The 12,991-nt window shown below is 43.6% G+C and overlaps 1 protein-coding gene across 1 annotated transcript in view; it reads left to right on the top strand.

The window, feature by feature from the left end:
• The first annotated feature begins 10,492 nt into the window (after positions 1-10,492).
• The window catches only part of LOC130918437 (mitochondrial carrier homolog 2-like), a 46,548-nt gene continuing 44,049 nt past the window's right edge, over positions 10,493-12,991 (top strand). Inside the window, exon 1 of the mRNA XM_057840132.1 lies at positions 10,493-10,658. Within this exon, the coding sequence (XP_057696115.1) occupies positions 10,572-10,658 (87 nt within the window). The 5' untranslated portion in view covers positions 10,493-10,571. The remainder of the gene's footprint in view (positions 10,659-12,991) is intronic.

Genomic DNA, 12,991 nt, shown 5'->3' on the forward strand with positions numbered 1-12,991 from the left:
AATATGTTACATAACATAAGTGAATTAAGTAATGGTGCTGTGAGCTCCAAACTTAATATTTTGTTCATACAAAATATTAAGTTTGGATCTCTCTTTGTCACCGATTCTGTTCATAATTTTTATGGACAGAATTTCTAGGCGCAGCCGAAGCGTTGAGGGGGTCCGGTTTGGTGGCCTCAGCATCTCATCTCTGCTTTTTGCAGATGATGTGGTGCTGTTGGCTTCATCAAGCCGTGACCTCCAACTCTCACTGGGGCAGTTTGCAGCTGAGTGTGAAGCGGTTGGGATGAAGATCAGCACCTCCAAATCCAAGACCATGGTCCTCAGCCGGAAAAGGGTGGCATGCCCTCTCCGGGTCGGGGATGAGATCCTGCCCCAAGTGGAGGAGTTTAAGTATCTTGGGGTCTTGTTCACGAGTGAGGGTAGGAGGGAGAGGGAGATTGACAGGCGGATCGGTGCAGCGTCTGCAGTGATGCGGACTCTGCACCGGTCCGTTGTGGTGAAGAAGGAGCTGAGCCAAAAGGCGAAGCTCTCGATTTACCGGTCGATCTACGTTCCTACCCTCACCTATGGTCACGAGCTGTGGGTCGTGACCGAAAGAACAAGATCCCGGATACAAGCGGCCGAAATGAGTTTCCTCCGCAGGGTGTCCGGGCTCTCCCTTAGAGATCGGGTGAGAAGCTCGGTCATCCGGGAGGGGCTTGGTGTCGAGCCGCTACTCCTCCGCGTTGAGAGGAGCCAGTTGAGGTGGCTCGGGCATCTGGTTCGGATGCCTCCTGGACGCCTCCCTGGAGTGGTGTTCCGGGCATGTCCCACCGGCGGGAGGCCCCGGGGTCGACCCAGGACACGCTGGAGAGACTATGTCGCTCGGCTGGCCTGGGAACGTCTTGGAATCCCGCCGGAGGAGCTGGCTGAAGTGGCTGGGGAGAGGGAAGTTTGGGCTTCCCTGCTGAAGCTGCTGCCCCCGCGACCCGACCCCGGAATAAGCGGAAGATAATGGATGGATGGATGGATCGATCTCTCAGCACCACTACCTTCCATGGGCTTGAAGGACTGCATCCATGTGGTTCGGCAAGGAGTCATACAATTTATTGATGAAGTCATCAAGAACGTCAAAGAAAGCAGTCTTGCATGCCTCCCAGAGTTCATCAATATTCTTGTGTTTCGTCTTAAGTGCAGAGTTTGTCCCTTTTTATTTATTTATTTATTTATTTTATTATTATTTTTTTTTAAACCTGTCCTATTCAGCTGTTTGACACAGAGAATGGAAGTCTAAGTGCCCGGATTCTGAACAGTTTTAATGTTTCACATTGAGAGTCTGACATACTCCCATTGTGATCATTCAAAATACCTTTTTATTATGACAAAGCAGTGAACAGGAAGGGATTATGGGGGGACAGAAGAAAAGAAATACAAGAGAAGAAAGAAAAGAAACACATACACAAACAACAACAAGAAACACATTGTACATCTAAACTAGTTACTAATATGCTGGTGCTATCGTCAGCGAGATGTATTTCCGGTTTACACCATGTGGAGGCCTATTGGCCAGTGAAAGAGGAGAATGGGGGTGGGGGTGTCTATAAGACTATAAGCTAAGTGATTGAAAGGGGTAGAGTGTACACAAATCAGTTCTGTGATGTAGAACCCAGTAATCGTGTGAATCTCTTATGAGTGTAAGCCCGTTGGCGACCAACCCTACGCCGCCGCATCGCCAATCCCGGCACCGGAACCCCCAACCTGAGCATGCCCTACCACATCCAGCAGCACGCAAGCCCCACCGGGCGCGCGACAGCCACGCAGACGGGCGGAGAAACCGCGCGGGCGCCAACCCAGGGTCACGGCCCCCACCCAGCCAGCCCGGGGAGGGAGGGCGGGCGGGGGGGTGGGGGGGCCATGCGCAGCCCATCCCTCCTCCCGCCGCCCAGCAAAGGAGCCATCGTCCCCCCCCCCGGGACCCAGGGTGGTCCCCCGGGCCACCCGCGCGCCCATCAACCGGCCTTCAGGGATGGCAGGAGGGGACAAATCACCAACCCCACGTCTACACCCACCCCCGCCTGCCCACCCGGGCCACGAGCCACAGCCCCCCAACCGGCACGGCACGCCACGGGACCCCCAGCGGCCCACCAAGCCCCAGGCAAGGCAGGGTCCCCCGCCGGTGCAGGCGACACCCCGCTGATACCCCGGCGCCCAGCCAGCGACCCGCGACGGAGCGCAGGACGGATGCCCAGTCAAAGCAGAGAGGGGAAGGCGGAGGCAGGAGAACGCCCAGGAACTGCCACGGGGCGATGCAAGATCGGAGACCCGACCCCCCAACCCACTCCCGCGGCCGGCAGCCGAGGCAGAGGGGAGGCCACACCCCGGGAGCCACGCCATATAGAAAAAGTGTGGGACCCACCTACCACCCTATTACTGTGGCTGCCAGGTTCCCGACTGGCAGCCATCACCCAGCACCGTGATGGGGGTGTGAGGGGAGGGTCGTGCAATGTATGCATTAAAATAGGAGAGCTTGGCTTGGGGCAGTGGGACCGCAGCATGGAGTTTCTGCCCAGCCGCCCGTCCCACCGCCCTTTGCCGGAGCTCTCCTGTGGAGTATGATGTGTGTGGTGCATTTAAAAAAGGTGCAGGGATGGCGGGGCCTGTGGTGAGGAGGCAGCCGTGAGCCTCCCCCCCCCAACAGGTCCCAACCATCCCACAACCTTGGTGTGTGGTGCATTAAAAACAGGGGGGAGTCGGGCTGGGACTGTAAAGCCCCGTCCCAACTCTCCCCGGAGAAATGTATGAGCATGTAAGTGCCAGGGTGAAAAATATTTACAGTGCCGAAGTGAGAAGTGCGTGAGTTAAGAGGCAGGCTCCCGCGGGCGTGGCCCCGTCCACCAGAACCACCGGCCCCAGGGCGGAAGAAGCATCAGGGCCCCGATCAATAACCGCCCCAGACCACCCACGGCGCCTCCGCGACCGCCCACCCCCCTCCCACCCACTGAGCACCCACCCCGCACCCCGAGCAGGCGCCACACCAAGCGCCGGTGACCAGGGGACGTCCACCCCACCGGCAAGGGACAGCAAGCCTCACCCTAGGCCCCGCGGGCCCCGCCAACGACCCCGCCGGCCGGGGGGCAGCGGCAGCCGCCGCGGCCCAGGGAGGCGGACAGGGCCGGAAACAGACCAAGGGGAGGGAAGCGCACCCCCCACAACCCACCCCCGGGCCAAGAGGGGCGCGCGGTATGGCACCAGAGGGCACCTCCCCGGCACCCGGTACAGGGAGACGCGCCTCCGGCCGGGCGGACCTGGGAGGGAACCATGGCTGCCGCATACACCCCCCGGCCCCCACCCCAACTCCACCCCACCCCGGCCGGCCGGGGAAGGGCCGCGGCCCCGGACCGGCACCCGCGCGGCCCCCCCACCCGCCAACGACACCAGCGCGCGCCCGACGGGACCCCCCGCACAGCCAGACGCAACCAGACAAGCCCCGGCCGAGAATCCCGGGGGCCAAGACCGGCGGCGGGACGGCCCAGGGCAGGACGCCAACAAACTCCACCTGTAAAGCTGACAGAAGAAGAGGTTTATCAAACACCATTAGATGTATGCCAAGGACCGGTGAAGTGTATTATTTACGCATAGTTCCTTAATTGTTCCAAGTCTGATAAGTAATATATAGGGTGTTCCAAAAAAAGTTGCATAATTTCCCCAGTAGCTGGAAACCAAATTGTCTATGAGTATCCTTGTAAAATAAGCCCATTGACCGACTAAACTGTGAAGGAAGAAAAATTATTTATTACATGCTGTTGGGAGTGTATAAAACATTTCGGATTTAAACATGTCCAGTTTCCAGCTGCAGAAGGATGCATACAACTTCCCTGGACACCCCGCATACATCAATTTATGTATACATTTTTATTATTTTTGTGGCATTCCTTCGCAGGTGAGAGAGAATCCTTATTCTATGTTCATCATTCTTGCGACCGTTTCCCACTGTTGTTCGTATTTGTCCATTTTATTTGTCTGTTTGGCAGATATTTTCTCTAATGTTATATATTCAATGATTAGATTTAGCCATTGGTTAATGCTAATGTTTTGTTTGTTTTTCCAATTCAACAGTATTGTTTTTTTGGCTATCGTTAGACTTGCTAGTAGTGGACGGGTTTGATGGATAGAGATATTCACTGTATTCAGATCGCCAAGCAGACAAAGAGTTGGAGACAATGGAATCCTGCAGTTCAATAGGAAAGAGAGTTTCTTCGTTACCTGTGCCCAGAAATCTTGTATTGGTTTACATTGCCAAAGAGCATGAAAGTATGTATCTGAAGTATCTTCGTTGCAGCTTGTACATTTATCGGATTGGGAGAACCCCATTTTGTGCATTTTAGATTGAGTAATATGCCATCTGTGCAGTATTTTGAACTGTATAAGCTGAAGGTTCTTATTCTTTGTCATTATAAATGTATTTTTACAGATGTTGGACCAATAGTTATTATCTAATGTTACCGAAAGTTCGTTATTCCATTTTTCGATTGGTAGGCAAGTAGAGTTGTTACACGAGAGGGCTTTATATACTTTTGAAAGTATTTTTTTTTGTTGAGGATGTATATTTATTATTTTATTTACGAAAGGTGGTGGGTCTAACGTACCCGTTAGTGATGGAAATTTGCTTCTGATGGCTGCCCTGATTTTATTGTATTGAAGGAAATTGACCCCTTTGATCTGGAAATCTTGTAATATTTTTTCATATGACATGAATGTATTATCTTTAAACAAATGCTGTAACTGGTTTATTCCCATATCATCCCATGTGCTGAAATAAATAGGAATTTTATTAACTCCAAAGTCTGGGTTGTGCCAGATTGGTGAGAATTTACACGGGGCTTGTTGTGATTGCGTAATTTCCATACCTCTCCACCAGGCTTTCAAGGTACATGCTATCATTGGGTTTTTAAAGCAGCTATGGTGCTTAATACTAGAACTAATAAAGGGGAGGTTTGCCAATTGTATTTGGTTGCAGTCTGTTTGCTCTAATTCTAGCCATGACTGTTGTTCAGTGTTAAGATATAACCACCTAATAAGATATTGTATTTGATTTGCTATATAATAGTGTTGGAAATTAGGGGCCTCTAGACCCCCCTCTGGTTTATTTCTTTGCAATTTGGCAAGGCTAATTCTGTTTTTCTTGTTTTTAAAGTAGAATTTTGTGACGGCTGAGTCTAGGTCTTGAAACCATTTTTGAGTGGGTTTAAAGGGGATCATTGAGAACAAATAGTTTATTTGTGGTAATACTTTCATTTGTTTGTCCCTTTTTATGATTAGGAATGTAAGAGGCAGCTAAGATTTGTTGATATTTCAGACTATTTATGTTGCCTTCCACCCTGCAGATCTCTCGCACACACCCACACTGGATGTAACGCCACACCATGATTTTGCCATCGCCAAACTTCACTGTTTTGTGGCAAAAGGTGGATTTTTCAGATGAATCTTCCATTGAATTACACCACAGTCGCCGCAAATATTGCAGGAGACCTACTGGAACCCGCATGGATCCGAGATTCACTCAGAAAACAGTGAAGTTTGGTGGTGGCAAAATCATGGTCTGGGGTTACATCCAGTATGGGGGTGTGCGAGAGTTCTGCGGGGTGGAAGGCAACATGAATAGTGTGAAATATCAACAAATCTTAGCTACCTCTTACATTCCTGACCATAAAAAGGGACAAATTCTGCTGCAGGATGGTGCTCCATCGCATACTTCAATCTCTACCTCAAAGTTCCTCATCGATAAATTGTATGAATCCTTGCTGAACCGCATGGATGCAGTCCTTCAAGCCCATGGAAGTCATACAAAATATTAAATTTGGATCTCACAGCACCACTACTTACTTCGCTTATGTTATGAAACATTTTTGTAATTGAAGTACATTTTTTGTTCAATTTTCACATTACTTTTTGTAGACGACAAAACTTTTGTCTTACCAAAATTTGACCTTTATGTCTTCATTAAATGATTAAAAAAAAAAATCTGTCAAACAAATATATTTTTATACATTCAACATCATTTGGGAGGGTCTTAGCTTTCATATGAGCCATTTCTGAAACCAATTGAATAATTAACAGTCAGGATATGAGCAATTGTTTCTACAAAATGGAAAAGCGACAAGACTTTTGTCAGGGACTGTAGAAAATGGTTTGAGAGAAAGCACTGGAGACTTCGAAAGTGGCCATCAATGAGTTCAGACCTGAATCCCCTAGAACACTTGTGGAGAGATCTGAAAATGGCACCCTTCGAATCTCAGAGACCTGGAGCAGTTGGCCAAAGAAGAATGGTCTAAAATTCCGACAGAGCATTGTAAGAATTTCAATGATGGATACCGGAAGCGGTTGTTCGCAGTTACTGTATTTTGTCTAAAGCTTGTGCTACCAAGTGTTAGGCTGAGGGTAACAATACTTTTGTCCGCCCCATTTTTGGAGTATTGTGTAAAATTATAATGATTTGTGTGTGTGTGTTTGTATTTCAAGCCAAATAAATGAAGATATTACTACCAAAGCATTTGTAATTGCAATCATTTAATGGGAGATTATTTGACAAAATTGCAGGCGTGCCAATACTTTTGTCTACGAACATACAAACATCTGCTTCACAAAACACTCAGTTGCCAAAAGAAATTGACAGAAACATACACATGTAATCAACACGGTTTCATTATCAAAACAAAATAAAAGATAATATAAAAAGACATATCTCCAGTTTAACATGTAAAAATGATATAGACATTTTAACCAGATGCTTCAGGGGAAAAGAAAAACATTTAAAAAATCTCATCAGTTTAAAACTTTTTTTTTTTTAATTATTGCTAATTAGTCTTATTGATTTCCGTGTACAATCTATTTCTGACTGAAAAAAATGCAAATATACAATGTTGGATGATTGACTTTGTGAATAAAAAACTTAGCATAAAGAATTATAAAACTGATTAAATATTCAAAACTATTATCACTGGGGCAAGTGTAGTAATAAATAATGTATTTTAGATTCAAGTTATAAGGGCCAGTAGAATCATGAAAAGGAGGGGTTCAAAAGCAGTCCAAAATTGTTTATTTTATTTTTTTTAACACATTAAAAAATAATAATTATTATAATAAATGCATTGTTGTTTCCATGTTATTTCCACAAAAAGAGCACAAATCATTAATATCCAAAAAATTAGCATGAGAAAGATTAGTTGTATTTATATTAGGTAAAATATTGAAATGTACAACCTCTGCTTTACTGGAAATACAGTACAATATTGGTATGCTAACAGCCTAGCTTTTCTTCAGTTTACACATTCAATTTGAGAGTACCAAAAAAACCCTTCCTCTTGGAACAATTTTGTTATTTCTGTTTAGTATCTGACGTATATGTTTATTGTTGCACTTCATATCCGATATTTCAATTCCATCCAATGTAAGACTATGCTCCATTAACTCCTTTTTGCCATATTTCAGATCGTTTTTAATTAGTTGTATCAATCCCACTGGAATTGCATTTATTACTAAATTAAAGTCTGCATGGAATTGGAAATTACAATACAGTGCAGTATACAGTTTATCACAAAAGTAAGTACACCCCTCACATTTCTGCAGATATTTAAGTATATCTTTTCATGGGACAACACTGACAAAATGGCACTTTGACACAATGAAAAGTAGTCTATGTGCAGCTTATACAATAGAGTTAATTTATTTTCCCCTTAAAACAACTCAAAATATAGCCATTAATATCTAAACCCCTGGCAACAAAAGTGAGTACACTCCTTAATGAAAGTTGTCAATATTAACATTCGTACGACATGTCAACTGTCAATACTTTGTGTGACCACCATTATTATCCAGAACTGCCTTTATACTCCTGGGCATGGAGTTGACCAGAGCTTCACAGGTTGCCACTGGAATGCTCTTCCACTCCTCCATGACGACGTTGAGGAGCTGCCGGATATTTGAGACTTTGCGAACCTCCACCTTCCGCTTGAGGATCCCCCAAAGTTGTTCAATTGGGTTCAAGTCTGAAGACACGCTTGGCCAGTCCATCACCTTTACCCTCAGCCTCTTCAGTAAAGCAGTGGTCATCTTGGAGGTGTATTTGAGGTCATTGTCATGCTGGAACGCTGCCCTTCGACCCAGTTTCTGGAGGGAAGGGATCATGCTCTGCTGCAGTATTTCACAGTACATATTGGAGTTCATGTTTCCCTCAATGGAATGTAACTCTCCAACACCTGCAGCACTCATGCAGCCCCAGACCATGACATACCCCCCACCATGCTTGACTGTAGGTATGACACACTTATCTTTGTACTCCTCACCTGGTCACCGCCAAACATGCTTGAGACCATCAGAACTAAACAAATTAATCTTCGTCTCATCAGATCATAGGACATGGTTCCAGTAATCCATGTGCTTTGTTGACATGTCTTCAGCAAACTGTTTGCGGGCTTTCTTGTGTACCGTCTTCAGAAGAGGCTTCCTCCTGGGGTGACAGCCATGCACACCAATTTGATGTATAGTAGGCGTATGCTCTGAGCACTAACAGGCTGACCCCCCACCTCTTCAATCTCTGCCACAATGCTGACAGCACTCCTGTGACGATCTTTCAAAGAAAGCATTTGGATGTGACGCTCAGCACGTGCGCTCAGCTTCTTTGGACGACCAACCCGAAGCCTGTTCTGAGTGGACCCTGCTCTTTTAAAACGCTGAAGGATCTTAGCCACTGTGCTGCAGCTCAGTTTCAGGGTGTTGGCAATCTTCTTGTAGCCTTGGCCATCTTCATGTAGCGCAACAATGCGTCTTTTAAGATCCTCAGAGAGTTCTTTTTCATGTGGTGCCATGTTGGAACTTTCAGTGACCAGTATGAGAGAGTGCAAGAGCTGCACTATAAATTTGAACACACCTGCTCCCAATGCACACCTGGACCTAGTAACACTAATGAGTCACATGACATTTTGGAGGGAAAATGACAAGCAGTACTCAATTTGGACATTTAGGGATGTAGTTTCTAAGGGGTGTACTCACTTTTGTTGCCAGGGGTTTAGATATTAATGGATTTATTTGGAGTTATTTGGAGGGGAAAATAAATGAACTCTATTACACAAGCTGCACACAGACTACTTTTCATTGTGTCAAAGTGTCATTTTGTCAGTGTTGTCCCATGAAAAGATATACCATAATTTTCGCACTATAAGGCGCACCTGACTATAAGCCGCCACCCACCAAATTTGATACGAAAACTGCATTTGGTCATAGATAAGCCGCTCTGGACTATAAGCCGCAGCTATCCTCACTGTATTATAAGTGTCCGTCATAAGACTAAATCAACTACCATGAAGCTTTGAATCAATTGGCTGCAAAGCTTTATTGCTTCAAGAAGCTTCATTTGGCAATCACTTCTCTTGGGGGAGACAATCAACCTCTGCTGTCAACACTGTTGTCGTCCAACATGCCTACTAGCATGCATTGCAGTGCTACAGATGTAAATCACAATCAAAATTCATGTTCTGTGCTAATTATTTCTTCAGTTACTGTTCTAGTTGTTTCATTAACTGCTAGAAATGGAATTTGGTAACACTTTATTTGACAGTGGCACCATAAGACCATCATAATAATGACATGACACTGCCATGAGCATTAATGAATGCTTATGACAGACATCATTTTGTGTCATCTGGATAATTATCTCACTTTTGAATGAATGTAAAAGATTCTAGCTGGACATGGAGATGGAGTTAGTGACATCATTTGCCGGATGGCACTTAATGACATCTGTCATAAGCATTCATTAATGCCCATGATAATGTCATAATTATGACAGTTTCATGGCAGTCTTATGACGCCACTGTCAAATAAAGTGTTACCTATTAACCCAAATAAATCAACAAATAAGCCGCACTGGACTATAAGCCGCACGATTCAAAATGAAGGGAAAAAGTAGCGGCTTTTAGTCCGAAAACTACGGTACTTAAATATGTGCAGAAATGTGAGGGGTGAAATCACTTTTGAGATACACTGTATGAAAACCAGTGTTCGGCCATTCCTTACTACGCGGCGGAACGTCTTTTTACACAATGCTCAGCGTGCTTGCGCAAGCATCCGCACGCATGCACACATCGGTTAGAAGCAGCGAGTACTCACTGTTTTTGTTTTTATTTAGTTATTTAGAAACTTTTCATTGCCTCATAGATACTTTTTGCATACCCTCTCATACTTTTAACCATTGTGTTTTTTTGTGTTAGCTTTGAAGCAGTTGACCACATTAGTCACGTAGCCTTACCTAAACCGCCCTTATTTGACATAACTACATTTAAGTATTTTCTGCGGGCATTTTTTTAGTACGTTATCCCTGTATGCATCTAAACAAAACAAGTTTAGAGCGCACGGCAGTACTTTGGGTGTCAAATTCGACTAATGTAAGACGTTTCGCCAATGTAAGAAATTTTGGCAGAACACCGGACTTGATACACTAGGTGGCGTTACTTTACTGAATGCTGGGTTGACGGTGATGACGTAAGAAAGTGCAGAGAACACTTTCCGTTTCCGGTGAAGCTGCAGCACTAATAATGGCGGACACGTGTGGCCAAGTAATATTGGGCTCCGGCCTCACTGTCCTATCTCATCCTTTGATGTACATTAAAGTACTGATTCAGGTAAGAGGTTCGAATTCGGCTCAGAAGGCAGTAGCTGGGAATATTTTTCTATTAGTACGTGAAATGCTTTTCGGGGATATTTCACGTTTGCTCGCAGGTTAACTCCAAAAGATGACCTTATCATCTTAGTGATTTGTTTAAACAGAAATGAATAATTGACTTTTAATTTACAACGTCCTACCCATTAGGTAATTCATCATGACACGCTTCTTTTACGCCACGATTAAGAATCGAGTACATGTTTGTTACAGCACGACAGCACAAATGTTTACGGCTCTTCCGCCGCGATTAATCTTCACAGTACGTGAAGTGTCCGTTTTGACCTTAACTCTGCGCCCGACAACCATTTGTGTAGTTATGCTACCGGTTTAATTTCAAATATACACTAACCTTTGAAGAAAATGCATCTATTGCATTACCGTTCAATACGTCGGCTAGTTTACAGAGCTAGCAGGGGTCGCACGGAATCTGTCTGATTGAATTGATGAAGCGTGATTCCAGTGATACCACGATGATTATTGTATGACAAGTATAACAGGTTTCAAGGTTTGCTCTTACGTTTTGCGGTGCGCACCTGCGGCCGCAGATATATACAGTATAACTATCATCACAGAAAGTTGCTGTATAGGCCAGAGTCTTGTTTTGAAGCTGACAACATGGCGTAACCACCAATGCTAAGTTCAAAGTTGTTGATGATGTCAATGGTTGGGGACTTTTCAAAGTGATGATGAAAAATGATGAGTGGATTTAATTTGTACTAGTTGTATATGAAATAGGAAGTTTCTCTGATGATGCCATATAAAGACACGTCTAGCTATTACGATAGTACAAGCGCTGTGCCTTGTGGTCAAGTGCATGCAGTTAATACCGTAAAGATTCAGATGGTTAACTCAAGAACACTTTCGATATAAAAAGTAACAAAACTTTTGGAGGGTGATTTTTACCTGACATAAAATACCCTGCAAAAAGTGCTTATCATAAAAATAGATCAAAATATGATAAGATATTGTAACATTTTTGCAGTGGTCATAGCAATATTTACAATGTTTTACATTGTTCAAGTCATGAAAGCCATTTTAAATGTTTATACTCGAATGCTTATTGTTTACAAGGTATTTTTATCAGGACTGTCAAACGATTAAAAATTTTAATCGAGTTAATTACAGCTTAAAAATTCATTAATGCAATTCAAACCATCTCTAAAATATGCCATATTTTTCTGTAAATTATTGTTGGAATGGAAAGATAAGACACAAGACTGATATATCCATTCAACATATGGTACATAAGTACTGTATTAGTTTATTATAACAATAAATCAACAAGATGGCATTAACATTATTAACATTCTTTTAAAGCGATCCATGGATAGAATTAGACAGACTTGTAGTTCTTAGAAGATAAATGTTAGTATAAGTTATAGAAATTTTATATTAAAACCCCTCTTAATGTTTTCGTTTTATTAAAATTTGTGAAATTTTCAATCAAAAAATAAACTGATAGCTCGCCATTGTTGATGTCAATAATTACACCATGCTCACTCATGGTGCCGAAAGCCATAAAATCAGTTGGACCCAAGCGCCAGCAAAGGGCGCCAAACACCAAAAAACAAGTAACAAGCGGCCATTACACTCTGCTGTCATTTTAATCTGAGCGGGGCATGTGCGTTAATTGTAGGAGTGGGAACCTCAGGGCACCTCACGATACGATTCGCGATACAAGGCTTGTGATAACGATTATCTCACGATATCACGATGCATCGATTATCGACATATTGATCAGAAATTTGATAAATGATATTCTACGGTACAACTATTGAAACGAAGAAAAAAAAAGATATTTCAAAATAGAAAAAAATACTGTTTAAGTCATTTATTAAACAGTGACACCTTTTCTGTGCAACGTTGCTGTAAAATATGAATCTACTACTGCAAATTGTTTACCTGCACATATAGAGGAAACAAACCACAACCACTGATATCTCTTGGAGAGATCATGATGAATGGCACCCTTAATTTCTTTAAAGTTTTAAATCTTCTTAAAAAAAAAAATTAACAGTGCCGTAGTTGTCAGTCAACAGTTGAGCTTGGAGTGGGGAAATGATAAAATTGGTGGGTCTTTTCTTCGTGTATAACCTTTGTTGCAAAAAAAAAAAAAAAAAAAAATGCTTTGAGCACTTCCACCATCTGCTTCAGCATTTGAGATGTTGGACTCAGTCAGTCACATTCTTCCTCACCTTAAAAACAAAGAAAATAAAACAAAAAATATTAGCTAATTAATAGCTTTTGAGTTGAAATCCTGATTTTTTTGTGTTTGAAGTATTGGGTGAATTT

Source organism: Corythoichthys intestinalis, chromosome 1 (assembly GCF_030265065.1).
Source record: "Corythoichthys intestinalis isolate RoL2023-P3 chromosome 1, ASM3026506v1, whole genome shotgun sequence".
Classification (NCBI taxonomy): Eukaryota; Metazoa; Chordata; class Actinopteri; order Syngnathiformes; family Syngnathidae; genus Corythoichthys; species Corythoichthys intestinalis.